General features: G+C 32.4%; 3 protein-coding genes across 10 annotated transcripts in view; 1 reads left to right on the top strand and 2 right to left on the bottom strand.

The window, feature by feature from the left end:
- septin15 (septin 15) overlaps positions 1–4,470 on the top strand; it is a 54,158-nt gene extending 49,688 nt beyond the window's left edge. For 6 of the 8 annotated variants that reach the window (XM_005163084.6, XM_005163083.6, XM_073942363.1 and 3 more), the window contains 2 exons: positions 904–1,049; positions 3,139–4,468. In XM_005163084.6, coding sequence (XP_005163141.1) covers positions 904–1,049; positions 3,139–3,178 — 186 coding nt within the window. In that variant the 3' untranslated portion in view covers positions 3,179–4,468. 8 annotated transcript variants of the gene reach the window in all.
- Positions 4,471–6,447: 1,977 nt separating this feature from the next.
- Positions 6,448–8,116, bottom strand: ccl33.2 (chemokine (C-C motif) ligand 33, duplicate 2). The gene is made up of 3 exons (NM_001128278.2): positions 7,822–8,116; positions 6,759–6,870; positions 6,448–6,584 (listed from the first exon to the last, which is right to left on the bottom strand). The coding sequence occupies exons 1-3, from the start codon at positions 8,015–8,017 to the stop codon at positions 6,536–6,538; spliced, it is 357 nt and encodes a 118-aa protein (NP_001121750.2). The 5' UTR covers positions 8,018–8,116; the 3' UTR covers positions 6,448–6,535.
- A 5,462-nt stretch (positions 8,117–13,578) lies between these two features.
- Positions 13,579–15,643, bottom strand: ccl33.3 (chemokine (C-C motif) ligand 33, duplicate 3). The gene is made up of 3 exons (NM_001172676.1): positions 15,513–15,643; positions 13,952–14,060; positions 13,579–13,833 (listed from the first exon to the last, which is right to left on the bottom strand). The coding sequence occupies exons 1-3, from the start codon at positions 15,580–15,582 to the stop codon at positions 13,755–13,757; spliced, it is 258 nt and encodes an 85-aa protein (NP_001166147.1). The 5' UTR covers positions 15,583–15,643; the 3' UTR covers positions 13,579–13,754.
- Between the last annotated feature and the right edge of the window lie 704 nt (positions 15,644–16,347).

Here is a 16,347-nt window from a genome sequence, read left to right as displayed (position 1 = left end):
AATATGTAGATTATTTAACTAAATAACTTACAATAACTAGGACAACCACATTTGTATGTTATAGAAAAAAATATATTTTTTGAATTTATGTAGGTTGTTTTTTTTTTTTGCAATATTTTGCTTGAATTTAATTGTATTATCTTTGAATTTCTAAATGTTTGGTGACTAAAAAATTATTTCAATAACATCTGTTTAATGAATCCCAAAGTCACAGGATGACGTAACTATTTTATGAAATTGGGATTTGTTTTGAAATTGTTTGATTAGTGCTCTATGACAGAGGTAGGGGGAACCTATGGCTCGGAAGCCACATGTGGCTCTTTGACCAAAAATATGTTACATTGTTTACCTGCATAGTATTTGCTAGCTGCCATCTGTTACAAAAAGTGTTTACGAAGAATTATCTTCTGTTCTTAAAAGCACTCCTAAATTAAACTTTGGAGTGGAGGGGATCAATTGAAAACGTACAAAAGAAATTGTACAAACTTATATGAATTATTTACTAATTTGATTAAAAAATAGGTGTTGGAATGTTTAAAGACTGTATACCATCACTCAGCCTTTTCAAACTTCTTTTTTGGCTTCAAACGAAATTGAACTTTGTTTAAGTATACCGGGGCCTTTGAACAAACCTCTGATACAAACTGTAAACAGTTGGCCAATCACAATAGTATGACCAATCAGAGCAGAGTAGGCTTTGAGAAAGGCGGAGTTTAGAATGAATTAATTATTAAACAAACCATTTCAGCCACTGTGAAAAAAAAGAGCTGATCCAGCAATGTTTCTAATGAGGAGAATTAAACCGTTTTTGATCCTAGATGGATGGGAAGTTATTTTAGGAGACCTACAAAAGTCATTTCAGAGCCTGTAAGCTGAGCTCATCCCTGTGCTTGTTTGATGCAGTTGGAACGGCGTCACGAACAGATGAAGAAGAATCTGGAAGCTCAGTATAAAGAGCTCGAGGAAAAGAGACGCCAGTTTGAGGATGAGAAAGCCAACTGGGAGGCGCAGCAGCGCATCCTGGAGCAGCAGAAGCTTGATGCATCAAAGTGAGTCTTTTTTTTTCTCAGTTCTTCTGTCGTTCTTTTTCTCTTTTTAAAGAGTCTTTTATTACTTTCTGTCACTAAATAATGCAGCTATTTTGGGGGGAAAGGACAGCAAAAGGATGACCATCATATTTGTGTCTTTCCATCAAAAAAAGTTTAATGCTGTGAATTTTAATTGATTATTTGGTCATATTTTTATTTTTACATAATTTAACAATAGAATATGCTGTGTTACTATTACATACACTCATCAGCCACTTTATTAGGTACACCTGTCCAACTGCTTGTTAATGCACATTTCTATTCAGCCAATCAAATGGCAGCAACTCAATACATATAGGCATGCAAACATGGTCAAGACGATCTGCTGCAGTTCAAACTGAGCATCAGAATGAAGAAGAAAGTTGATTTAAGTGACTCTGAAAGGGGCAGGGTTGTTGATGTCAGATGAGCTGGTCTGAGTATTTCAGAAACTGCTGATCTTTTGGGATTTTCATGCACATCCATCTCTAGGGTTTACAGAGAATGGTCTAAAAAAAATATCCAGTGAGCGGCAGTTCTGTGAGTGCAAATGCCAGAGGTCAGAGGAGAATGGCTAGACTGGTTCGAACTAATAAAAGGGCAACAGTAACTCAAATAACCACTCATTACAATCGAGGTTTGCAGGAGAGCATCTCTGAACGCACAACACCTCCAACCTTGAGGCAGATGTGCTACAGCAGCAGAAGACCACACCGGGTGCCTCTCCTGTCAGCGAAGAACAGTAAACGGAGGCTACAATTTGCACAGGCTCACCAAAATTGGACAATAGACGATTGAAAAAACATTGTCTGGTCTGATGAGTCTCGATTTTTTGCTGCGACATTCAGATGACAGGGTCAGAATTTGTCGTCAACAACATGAATCCAGCTTGCCTTGTATCAACGGTTTAGGCTGATAGTGGTGGTGTAAAGGTAAAAGGGATCATTTTTTGGCACCCTTTGGGCCCATTAGTACCAATTGAGCTTCGTTTCAACACCACAGCCTACCTGAGTATTGTTGATGACCATGTTCATCCCGTTATGACCACAGTGTACTCATCTTCTTATGGCTACTTCCAGCAGAATAACGCCCTATGTCATGAAGTGCCAATCATTTCAGACTGGTTTCTTGAACATGACAATGAGTTCACTGTAGTCAAATGTACTCCACAGTCACCAGATCTCAATCCAATAGAGCAGCTTTGGAATGTGGTGGAACGGGAGATTCACATCATGGATGTGCAGCCGACAAATCTGCTGCAACTGTGTAAAGCTATCGTGTTAAAATGGACCAGAATCTCTGAGGAATAGTTCCAGTAACTTGATGAATCTTTGCAACGAAGGATTACGGCAGTTCTGAAGGCAAAAGGGGGTCCAACGTAGTACTAGTTAGGTGTACCTAATAAAGTGGCCAGTGAGTGTACATTCTGTCAAACATTACAAAAACATTTTAGAAGTTAGATTTGAGCTCAAATTGCTTTTCTTAATATTCATTTTGAAAGCAGATCTACTCGTTAATAGGTTTTTAAACAGATTTTTTTTTTCAAAAATCTGAGTATTTAATGAATAAAAACATTTAAAAATATTTTTTAAATGTGAAAAATGTCACTTTGTTCAATTTAATGTGACATTGCTGATTATAAGTATTGATTTCTTGTAATATCTAGTGTAATTAAAAAGATGTAATAATTATATCATAATTAATTACTTTTTAAAATCATTATTTATTTATTATTTTTTTAAATCATTGTATATATTATTATTAATAATATACTTAATCATATAATTACTTGCAATCATATTTATTTATTATATTTATAAATAAACATTTGTATGCATTTATAAATATAAAAAAATAAATATGATTTTAAGTAATTATATAATTATATATATATATATATATATATATATATATATATATTCATTTTTTTATTAAATTTCTTAAATTAAAACATTAATTTATTCATAAACTACAACATTAACTACTATAACTAAACATTCATGTCATATTTCCTTAAAATGGTTTCTAATCTCTTCCTAATATTCTTGTTTTTCTCTGTCTTTCTTTTCAGGACAATGGAAAAGAACAAGAAAAAAGGAAAAATCTTTTAAAGTCGTCATAAAGTTCCATTCCTCTTAAAACCACAAACTCCTTGCATCTGTTTTGATGCTCAGATGTTTTATGACCCCAGAAGAAACGCATGCACGAGTGCTACTGTACAGTTTAAATATAATAAAACCTTTACAGTCACAACCACACAACTTCATCGCCCTCTTCTGGTTTACCATAATATTACAGCACATTCCCCGTATGAGCATATTGACCAACACTCCATCAAAACATAGTATTTGTAATAATTTATGACTGTTTCTGGATGTTTGAAGGAGTCACGGTAGGTTTGGATGTGTGTGTGAGGGAGAATAAGAAAGTGAAAGCGAGCATGTACATGGTTAGGCACGTATGCATTGACGAGCAAAGCTACCGAGTGATGTATTTACGGACTGTGTGTGTTTCCTTGGGGTCATAAACATCCGTTTTAACAATATTGCACAGCTAAATTATAACAATAACAGTTTTCCATGTTTTTTAAACCCATTCTCTGGCTGTGTACGTAGATAATTGTGTCCCTACCATAGATGGTGTTCTATAAAAACGGCATGATTTTCAACATTAATAGTGGATTTTTTTTATTTGTATTAATACGGATGAGTATGAAATAATTACGATAATATTTTAGGATGTTGCTCGAACACTCTGCCTTAAATTTGCGGACTGTTTCGGCATTTGTCTGCTCATGTTTTTATTATTACTTTAAAAATTGTGAACCGATGTTCCTCAATCTGTTCCTAAACTGATCCGAGACCAGTTTGTTTCGACTTAATATACGTTTTAGGGCTGGTCCAGGATCAGGACTTCAGTATGTATATGAACAGATGTTAATTTTAGCCATACCCCAACTGGTTTTACTTTGCAGGTGTAAATGAGAAGCGCTCCTTTATTTTTTTTATGGATGGTTTAGATTGAAACTCGTGCACAAAACTCTCAATCTAAAGGGCAATAAACAGCCTTTACGCCTCATGTGATGGTATAATATGATATAATTTGCTGGTGTGTCTTTATGCAAGTTTGAACACTCAGTTCTTCCTGTCGTGGATGGTCAAACCACACAGAGGGATTTTAGATTCTGAATAAAAAGGATTTTTTTGTTAAACCACTCTACTTTTTTTAAATAGCAGACTTGAACATGACTCTAGACATGTTTGTTTTATTGTTATTATTATGCTTTTTTTGTATATGTATACGGTTTTTGAATTCCGAAGTTTCTTTTGTTTCCTTCACGTTATCTTCATCTGTTATTCTTTCTGTCTAACTGTACATTATTAAACATGAAATGCTGATAATGGTTGCGTTGTCTGTTCTTATCAGTGTTTATGAAACCACATTGAGAGATTCGAGACAGACACTAGATTATCTTTGTGCATTTGAATTTATTTTAGCTTTGACTGTGAAATTAGATTTTAACATTTGAGTTGTTTGTGAGAATATAGGGAGAAAAAAAATGTAATAAGAAAATACATTTGTTTAAAGCAGTGACTTTTATATTTGTGCTGCGTTTTCATTTCTGGAGTTTTCTCTCCATTATGGGCCTTATCCAGTCTTTATCTGGTTTCACACAAAATTGAGTTTTAGGGGTTTTAACCTTGAGGGGAACTTTAGGAATGATGTATGCTCAAATTCTTTTATATTGTAGTTCTACCTTTTAAAAGAAGCTTATGACAAGGTCTCAGCATATGTATATCTTTTAGGGGAAATACTCACATGATGCCATTTAAAGCGCAATTTGAACTTTTTTTCACGGCACTCAATATTTTGTTGACTGGGATTTGAAAGTCAAGGAAATTTGAACAGATTTCAGTTTAAAATATTTAAAATATTGTTTTTTTATTGTTTTTTTTCCCACAACTTCTTTTCTTTTAATTTCATTAAATAGTTTGTTATTTGTAGGTTTATATCAATAAACATTTCAAGATCAAACAGTACAGACAATTTTTCAGGTAAAGTAGGCTGACACTAATTTATTATTTAATAATGTGTTATTTGCAGGGTTTATACCCATAAATATTTCAAGATTGAGCAGTACAAATTTACTTTCAGGTAAAGTAGCCCGTCACTAATTTATCATTAAATAATGTGCTATTTACAGGTTTTATACCAATAAACCTTTCACGATCAAGCAGAACAGACAAATTTCTATTTTTTTTTTTTTTGATAGAGTGGAACACTACTATTTATCATTAAGTACGGTGTTATTTGCAGGTACCAATAAACATTTCAAGATTGAGCAGTACAGACAAATTTCTTCATTAAGATAAAGTGGGCCAACACTAATTTATGTTTAAATAATGTGCTATTTGCAGGGTTTATATCAATAAGCATTTAAAGAATAAACACTACAGACACATTTATTTTCAGGTAAAGTAGGCCGTCACTAATTTCTTATTAAATTACGTGGCATTTGCAGGGTTTATACCAATTAACATTTAAAGGCAGAGCACTATGGACATTTCTTTTTGAGGTAAAGTGTCATCACTAATTTATCATTAAATAATGTGCTGTTTTCGGGGTTTATGCCAATAACATTTCAAGATCATGCTCTACAGACAAATTTCTTATCAGGTAAAGTGGGCCACCATTAATTTACCATCAAAGAATGTGTTATTTACTGGATTTATAGCAATAAACATTTCAAGAGGGAGCTCTACAGACTTTTTTTTTTTTTCTTTTCATGTCATGTGGGTCTGTATTTTCCAGAAACACTGTTCACAGCCAAAAGACTCATCATTAAAAAAATGTAATATGGTTGTATAATGTTAATACATGAACATGACATGAACAGTACATTTATTACATTTATTCTTTGTTAATTAATGGAAATAAAGTTGTTCATTGTTAGTTCATGTTAACTTACATTCACACATCGCGATCACAATGCAATTAATGTTAATGAATTTTGTATTTTAATGATGCATTAGTAAATGTTGAACTATGATTAATAATAAATCCTGTACAAGTATCGTTCATGTTAGTAAATACATAAAGCCTTATTCAACTAAAATATCAAAAACAGTCCCCTTTACCTAGAAGCTGCACGTTGAATCTGTCTGATATTACATTTCTTACTCTTATTTCTGCTTTATAAAATAATAAACCACACTGATAAGTCTGATTACTGCACTATACTATATTAATATGAACACATTTAAATGACATAATCTGTACATGTTTTTTTGTTTATTTGCATTAATTGAGCACAAAATCAAAACACTCTGTAAAGTTTAGGAGAATTTGAAAAAATACATTTTGAAGAAATAAGAGGACAGTTGCATTAAGCAGTAACAGTATTATATTGTGCACAGTATTGTGTTGCGGTTTCATTTCTGAAGCTGTTTTTCCATTACAATGTTTATTCATACTTCATTTGGTTTCACACAAAACTGGGTTCTAGGAGTCGTAACCCTGAGGGGGGAAAGTGCAGACTTTGTTCATGAAAATCATACACAAACTATTTTAAAAATTTGCCATTTTAAAGAATAAAATTAAAAGAATGTTTTTTGTTTTTAGGGAAACACTTACACAATGCCATCTTTAAAACAAGTTCTCAACATACATCTTGTTGAGTGAAATACTTACACAATGGCTTTAGTAGCACAGCGGGGACTTGTCCTCAAAGCACTTACAATTTTGTTGTATGGTATTGGAAAGTCAATGAAGGCAAAGCAACAGGTTATAGGAACTGCTGCAGCTGTTGGTGACATAATACAGTGTCATTTATTAATGTGTAATATAGTGTAATAAAATATTTTTTTGCAATAAATTAATTTTTTTGCAATAAATTTGTATATATTTAGATTTGTTTAATATATTATCCATTCATTCCCTCCCATCCATCCATCCATACATCTGTCATGTCCATCTATCCGTCATTTCCATCAATCTAATCCATCATTTTTATCGATCCAACCTTCAATTTCCTCCATTAGTCATTTTTCTCCATCCATCTGTCATTTACATTCATCCATCCATCCATTGTCCATTAATCCAACGCTATCTCACTGCAATTCATAACTTTTTGTTATTTAGTGTCTAAATCGCACAGTCTCATTTGTACATTTTACGCTGTACAGTTTGTCCCACAATGAAGGTAGGGTTCAGGAGTGGGGGTTGTTGTCACACCTTTTTTAAAAATCGTACATTTTTTTTTTATATGACTAAATTTGTAATTAGCCAATAAACTGACAAATTGTAAAATATTTACGTTTCCATGTGAGATCAGGCTGGAATTTTCATCTATGCATCTTGTCCATTCATCCGTCCATCTGTCTTTTTCATCCATCCATCCAACATTTACATCCATCCATCTGTCTTTTTCATCCATCCATCCATTGGTCATTTCCATCCTGTCATTTACATTCATCCATCCCTTATTTATATCCATCCATCCATTGATCATTTAAATTTATCTGTCATTTACATCCTGTCATGTACATCCATCCATCCATCCATCCATCCATCATTTACATCCAGTCATTTACATTCATCTATTCCTTATTTAAATCCATCCATCCATTCATCATTTACATTTATCTGTCATTTACATCCATTCCGCATTTACATCCATCCATCTGTCATTTTCATCCATCTGTGAGATCAGGCTCAATTTTCTTAACTATAATTATATGACAGCAGAACTTACGGCCAGGAATGGAACTTCTGTCAATTTGTCGTTTAGGTTTTGGCAAGGTGGTGGTTTTGGCTCTCGTGGTGATGGCGGTGGTGGCAGGGGCAAGGGTAGTTGTGGTGGACATCCATGGGCAGGGCGGACTGCTCATTTTCTGGCTCACAGATAAGGCTGGTGTGGTTGATGAGGGGAGGGTTGCTGATTCAGTCATGTTATCTCTATTAATGAGCAGGCAGATTAAAAACAAAATTAGTTAGAAAGAAAGATGTAAAATGTGTGCTTCAATTTCATTGACCTTCTACGTTTTGTTGTTTTTCCAAGCCACGTCTGTTTTCACACAAAAAGTGCTCAAAGTTGTTAAACCCCTACAAAAATGTATTTAACATGTTTGTTTAATCACTGTAAAAATGATGTAGTGTAGAATGTGGAAATCTATAATATTAAAACCATACCTTTTTGAGCCCGGAGAAAATTGAGCTGTTGGGGAATGAGGAAAATGGGGATTATCTGAAACAAAACAAAGAAATGTGTGAACTTTTATAAATAAACTATTTAGTACTTTGAACCTTAGAAATAAACACACCGTCCTCAAAGTTTGTCAGTTTTTGCAGAACTCTGTATGAACTGAAGTCACATTTGGCTTTCTGTTTTAACTGTTCTAGCATGAGGTTACACAGAAACTCAGACCTGAGATTTGATAAATACTGATATTCGTTGATGCTCACTAAAAGTTTGCCAGCACATTAAATCCCACACAAATCTTCTGGCTGATTTAGTGCAAAAGTTGCTAATATTTAAGATATGTTTGTTTGTAACTAAGGCTGATTCTAGATCAGGGCTTGGTGGTCGGATTTAAGATAGGGTGACTTCAGGTAAAGTGGGTGACTTTTTAAAAGATGTGTCAGCCTAGATGTATTTCTGTTATTTTGTAAAATTTTAGGTCGAGCTGGAGTATTTCAATTTGAATATAGTTTATATAATGTGTTCTTTTGCAGGGTTTAAACCAACAAACATTTTAAGATTGAGCTCTACAGACAAATTTCTCTTCAGGTAAAGTGGGCCATCACTAAATTATCAAAATAAAATGTGGTATTTGCAGTTTATACCTATAAACATTTTAAGATGGAGCACAACAAACACATTTCTATTCAGGTAAAGAGAGCCATCACTAATTTATCATTAAATAACGTGCTATTTGAATGGTTACCTATAAAGATTTTAAGATCGAGCACCACAGACAAATTTCTCTTCAGGTAAAAAGGGCCACCATTAATTTTTTTTTTTTTTAAAGTGTTATTTGCAGTTTATACCTAAGATTTAGCACAACAGACAAATTTCTATTCAGGTAAAGTGTGCCGTTATTAATTTATCATTATATAAAGTGCTATTTGAATGGTTTATACCTAGAAAAACATTTTACGATCGAGCCCTACAGACAATTTTTTTTTAGGTAAAGTGAGCCATCACTAATTTTTAAATAAATAATGTGTTATTTGTATGGTTTATACCTATAAACATTTAAAGATCGAGCAGTACGGACAAACTTATTTTCAGGTAAAGTAGGCCATCACTTATTTATCCTGTTATAACTTTTTTAAAATTTTAGGTCGAGCTGTAGTATTTCAATTTAAATTTGAAGTCAGATTTATTAGCCCCACTTTGAATTGTTTTCCGTTTTTTTTATTTTTATTTTTTTTTATTTCCCAACTGATGTTTAACAGAGCAATCAAATTTTCACAGTATGTCTGATAATGTTTGTTCTTCTGAAGAAAGTCTTATTTGTTATAATTTAATTAAATTAATAATAAATAATAATTTAAATAATTACAAATCAAGTCATAATCATACTTATTTTGGTAAAATAAGCGTAATCTTGAGGCCTTTGCCTTTCATATTAGAAACTTCTGATACCAAATGATCAACTAGAAGTCAACTTATTATTTGTTGTTCCTAAAACTTGGATAGGCAACAACACTTTTGTCAGGTAGTGTACTTACACTTGGAAATGCCCTGCGTGATTTGTGAATAGGCCACCAAATAATAGTAATAATCAGGAACTTTATTTTTTGTATACGATTATTATTATTATTATTATTATTATTATTATTATTATTATTATTAAAGCATATATACATAGAAAATATTAATTTCTTCAGGCTCCACTTTAAGTCTGAGTTGGATGTAGATCAAAACTGTGCTGTCAAGATCTTGTACAAGTCTCATTATGATCGTGTGAGAGCGCCAGAGTATTTCACTCCAGACCACTAGGTGGTGGAAATTTACCTTTTGGTTTGCCAGTCCACCAAAAAGCACAAGAAGAAGTAACCTCTTTTTTAAAATAACATTTACCTAACATTTACCTACTTTACAGGCAGAGGAGGACAGGCAAGGTTGCTTTTTTGCTATTGTATAAGTATAGAGTTTTAGTATTTTAATGCTTAGGTTTTATATGTAAACTTTTTTATTTGCATGTTTTATTGGTTATTTAAGTAAAAAAGAAAAAAAAACTAGGCAATTACCATTTATTAGGCAAATAACAAACTGGCCAGCACATTCATCTTTCCTCAGTCACAAAGAAGCAACAGTCAAAACAGGATTCCACTTGGTCTTATAGTCCCCAAGAAATCAAACTAATCAAATGATTTTGTTAGCTCACATTGCGGTGAACAAATCATCTGTGTATCTTTAAGAGAAAAATAGTTGGCTCTTCTAATCTTTAATTGAAATCTGAAAATGAACTTCCTGTTTATTTTCAGTTAATTTATCAGATTAAGTGGTTTTGAGGTAATGGGCGTGGCTTACGCTCCTGCAACTGTCAGTTTTGACAACAGGCAGAAATGGTGAGGAGGAGGTGTCTGTATAGGTTATAATAAAGCTGCTGTCACACTGGACTTTTCTCCCTGTTGACTTCCATTTACATGCACTCAAATGCGTCAAACCGGAAACGCGGTCATGCGTCAAGTTTCGCAGGTCGATGCAGTGCAAAGTTCAAGCTTGGTGAACTCTGACCTGCAAAATCGCATAACTTGTCTGCTTGAGCCCAATCGAGGATTTAAACATGACCTCTCTGGACAAAAGTTTAAAACAGAGCAATCGCTTGCTTTTTTTAATGTCTAATTATCTTGTTTAATCCTGCCCCTTTTCGCAGCACCGCATGACAGAATTTTACATTTTCAAACTCTAGTGTGACCGCAGCTTTACTCTTCTAAAACCCATTAACCAATCTTTCTGAATGCCTACTTTACAACATCCAATCAGCCCTCGGTAGAAAAAACAAGCCACGCCCACTGTTTGCTCATTTAAAATGTATTTTCTTTAGGAACGGCATTACATTAGAAAAGAAAAACAGATCTCAGCTTCCAGTTCACGGGGACTTTAAAACCTTTATTAATGGGTTATTTTCACTATCTATGATGGCATAGTGGTCAAAATAGGACAAATGAGCTCATGTATGGGACAAATTCTGGACGCTTGTCAGTGAGCGGTGAGTCTTTCAAACCATCCAAACCCCCTCCCCCACCCTTGTTTTAAGAACCTTAACTAACTGCCTATTATAAAGGTATGAACTAGGCTGTTTTATATACATGTTTAGGCCTGGATTAATCAGAGACACATATTAACATACAAATGATATGTTTAGACGTGCACGAACCGTGCAGAAAAGACATGTGATTCACGGCCAAATGACGTGCAATAAGTCGATTGGATTTTTTTTTGGAACTATTTTTCAACCATAACAGGATGTGAAGGAGGGACTTCTTTACAACAGTAATCAGACATCCAAATGTTTTCTGGGGTTATACATAAACCAGACCAGATTAGCAGCCAAAACACAGATTGAGATATTGCTCTGGGATCGTTAATATGCACACTTCAGGCTGTAATTGACAAGCCACACTGTTTTGAAAAAACAAAGATCATTTTCCTCCCTTATTATTAAAGTTTAAGTTTAACTTGAATATATAGGACTTTTATTTTGAAAACGATAGGCTAAGATCATTTACTATGCAATACTGAGGAATGACTGAGACATGTTCAAACTCGTGTCAGGATGCAAAATGCAGGATTTACAGATTATACATTTTTTCAGCTCCACCGCGAAGAGGAATAAGGTATGTTTAATAGTATCTTTGGTTTTTTATTTATCTTATTTATCAGAAATATGATACATAGTTTATTGCATATTATTCAACAAACATGTGTAGATTGCTGAATTGTGTCAAACCACTCAGCTCAACTGTCATCTGTTTATGCAGAGGTTTATATTAATTCCTGGCTTTGTTTTATTTGACATTGTAGCTAAAAAATACAACGCAAAACGTCTATATTTGTCTCGGTTGTCAAGTTTGATTATAATTTAGCCTTTATCCACAACAGATCTTGTGGGCAAAATAGATTAATGTTACTCTATTGGGCCGATATTAGAGAGCTTACTCACTCCTTGTAGGTAAAAAACCTTTACTTATTAATTTTAAAATATTTAAGTAGGCATCTATTTTGCTTGTAGAATAGTTTAATAATAGCTTGTTATTATAGTACTTACTTTGACCCTCGGAAGTCCAAGCCATGATCAGAAAATAATTATGTTAGCATGATGCTAGCAACTCGATTAGCATGTTGTTGCTCTTGACCAGTACGGGGATGCATTTTAACCCATCGATTTGCCACACAAACCCAATTCACATTTCCTTTAGAAGGTCCTCAAGGTTTGTCAGTTTTTGCAGAACTCTATATGAACTGAAGTCACATTTGGCTTTCTGTTTTAACTGTTCTAGCATGAGGTTACACAGAAACTCAGACTTGAGGTTTGATAAACACCGATATTCATCGACACTCACTAAAAGTTTGCCAGCACATTAAACCCCACACAAATCTTCTGGCTGATTTAGTGCAAAGAAGATATCTCTAAATTAATTTCTAATATTTGATACTTGTTTGTTTGTGGTTGATTTTAGATCAGGGCCTGGTTCAGATTTAACATGGGGTGAATTCAGGAAAAGTGGACACATTTTTGTAAAAATAGGTAATTTAGATACTTATTTCTGTTTGCTACTTTGGTAACTTTTAGGCGTAGCTGTAATATTTGAATATAGTTTACATAATGTGTTACTTGATGGAGCATTACAGACACATTTTTTTTCAGGTAAAGTAGGCCACCACTAATTTATCATTGAATAATGTGTTATTTTCTGGGTTTATGCTAATAAATATTTCAAGATGGAGCACTATGGACAAATTTCTTTTCACATAAAGTGGGCCATGACTAATAATTAAAATGCATCTGTATTTTCCAGAAACATTGTTCACAGCTGAAAGAATCATCAGTAATAATTTTAAATATGCTTGTATTCATGTTAAAACATTTACTAACATGAACAGTAGATTTATTACAGTATTTATTCTTTGTTTAAGTTAATTAATGGAAATAAAGTTGTTCATTGTTAGTTCATGTTAACTCTCATTCACACATCACGATCACAATGCACCTAATGTTAATGACTTTTGATTTTAATGATGCATTAGTAAATGTTTAACTATCATTAATAATAAATCCTGTACAAGTGTTGTTCATGTTAGTTAAGCCATGAAACCTTATTCAACTAAAATATCAAAATCAGTACCCTTGACCTAGAAGCACACGTTGAATATCTCTGATCTTACATTTCTGACTGTACACTTATTTCTGCTTTATAAATTAGTAAGTTACACTGATAAGTCTGATTGATTAAGACTGTACTATTAATATTAATATGCACACATTCAAATGACATCAGGTATAATCTTTTTATTGTTTATTTGCACGTATTGAGCACAAAATGAAAAAAACTCTGTTATATTAAGGAACAAATACTTGAAAAAATAAGATAAGAAAAATGAGAAGAAATAATAAAGGACAGTTGCATTAAGCAGAAACAGTATTATATATGCACATTATTGTGTTGTGGTTTTTATTGCTGTTTTTCCATTATGGGCTTTATCCAGTCTTCATCTGGTTTCACACAAAACTGGGTTCTAGGTGTCGTAACCCTGAGGGGGAAAGTGCAAACTTTGTTCATGAAAAAGCATACACAAAATCATATTTATATATTTATAAACCTTTTTTTTTAAAAGAACAAAAAATTATTATTTTCAGTGAAACACTTACACAATGCCTTTAACAGCACAGCGTGAAACTGTTCTCACGGCACTCACTACTTTGTTGGCTGGGATTGGAAAGTCAATGAAATTGAAGCAACAGGGTTCGGGAATTGCAGCTGTTGGTTAGAAAATATAATACCTTTTAATATTGATTGAATGTAATAATGTTTTATTATATTATATAATGTCTAATTTGAATCAACTGCATAGTTGGTAATAAAAATACACTTTTAAAATGCAATGTGACCAAATTATATATATATACACTTTTTTATATATATTTACAAATATTTCTTCATATTTATTATTTCATCACTTTAATGGTCATAATAAATTTATGTATAAAATATTAGGGTTTTTCAATATATTTTTATGTCAATTTGTTTATATAAGTTTATATTTATACATAAATACATTATTATATTATTAAATAAATGATATGTATTATATTACATAAATACATAATAATATTAAATATTATTATTATTAGAAATATCTGATATATATATATATATATATATATATATATATATACATATATATATATATATATATATATATATATATATATATATATATATATATATATATATAAWTTTTTTTTTTTTTTTTTTTTTTTTACTGGAGAAAGACTTATTTGTTTTTATTTTTTAGCTTTTAATTTTTTAAACACCATTTTAAGGACAAAATTATTAGCCCCTTTAAGAATTTTTTTTTATCAATAGTCTACAAAACAAACCATCGTTATACAATAACTTGCCTAATTACCCTAACCTGCCTAGTTAACCTAATTAACCTAGTTAAACTTTTAAATGTCACTTTAGGCTGCATAGAAGTGTCTTGAAAATATCTAGTCAAATATTATTTACTGTCATCATGACAAAGATAAAATAAATCAGTTTAGACATCAGTTGTAGAAACTATTATGTTTAGAAATGTGCTGAATGTTTTTTCTCTTCGTATTACAGAAATTGGGGCAAAAAATAAACAGGGGGTGTAATAACTCAGGGGGTCTAATAACTCTGACTTCAACTCTACATATGTAATAAGATAAACAAAATGATCAAATTAACAATAATTATATTCTTTTTTTTCATGAACTAATGTCAATTTTATTGTATTTTATCCTTTATGTAATATTAACCGACAGCTAATAAATACAGTTAAACCGGAGGAATTGAACATCCGAAAGTTCAGTACGATTCAGTGAATTTTTTTATGAAGCAAAATGCATATTTTTGCAGACTTTTTTACAAGCACCATTTTAATTTATTCCTAATTTAAGTAACGTGTAAATATTCTGCAAGATTTGACTGTAAAAGTCTTTTGTTTTTAACATTTTTTACACCAAAAATCAGCAACTAAATTTGGTCTGTTTCCATTTTAAAAATATGAACGTTCATCTGCAAAAACAGTAAAAATACTTTCTATTATAACTTATAATTTTTAATGCATCTTAAAAAGTTCACTTGCAAAAAACAAACAAACATGATTTAAAAAAAAAATACTGAGTCATCAGTTTTTTTGCAAATAATAATGCAGATAACAACAGTAATACAGTGACTTACGCTGAGCCTCAGAGGTCCAGGCCATAAGGACCGTCAGTCCAAGCAGCAGAAACACAGATGAAGCCCTCATGATTTGTGATCTCTTGCAGATGTAAAAGTGAGATAACTGTAGATGACTGTTGATGTCTGAGACAGTCGGAGACTGCAAAGCATCTTTAAATGCTTTCAGACGAGATCTGTGGTTTGATAAGGAGTGTATTCTGCAGTCCCCCACCTCTTCATTAGGCCCACACACTCATATTCTACTTTGGGTTTATTTCCTCTTGCAAACTGAGATGGTGAAGTGATAAAATGCAGATGCAGTTTACAGCTCGTACAGTGCAGAGTCATGCTTTTTTACATGTTCAACAGAAATCAATTCAGCATAGCGTCTTCCCACATGGAAAAATATAGTCATTTGCAATATATATTACATACTGTATTGCAAACCTATAAAAATGCTGTAATATATGTTTGTTTCTATTACAGTATTGTGGTGTATTGTAGTATGATTTAGATGATTTAGAAAAATTACCACAGTATTTGGTTATATCATTACTACAATTGTTGCATTACAATGGCAACAACCCCATATTGAAACATGATAAATTGGTGAATATGAAAACACACAGTGGTGTGAAAAAGTGTTACTTCTTGTTTTTTCATGTTTGTCACACTTTAATGTTTCAGACCGTCAAACTAATTTAAATATTAGTCAAAGATAACACAAGTACACACATCATGCAGTTTTGAAATGAAGCTTTTGACTATTAAGGGAAAATAATATACAAAACTTTATAGCCCTGTGTGAAAAAGTGTTTAACCCCTGTATCTAATAACTGTTTGGGCTACACTT

The sequence above is a fragment of the Danio rerio genome, chromosome 25 (assembly GCF_049306965.1).
Source record: "Danio rerio strain Tuebingen ecotype United States chromosome 25, GRCz12tu, whole genome shotgun sequence".
Lineage (NCBI taxonomy): Eukaryota > Metazoa > Chordata > Actinopteri > Cypriniformes > Danionidae > Danio > Danio rerio.
The sequence above is the reverse complement of the archived record's forward strand: the minus strand, read 5'-3'. Positions and strand labels throughout refer to the sequence as shown.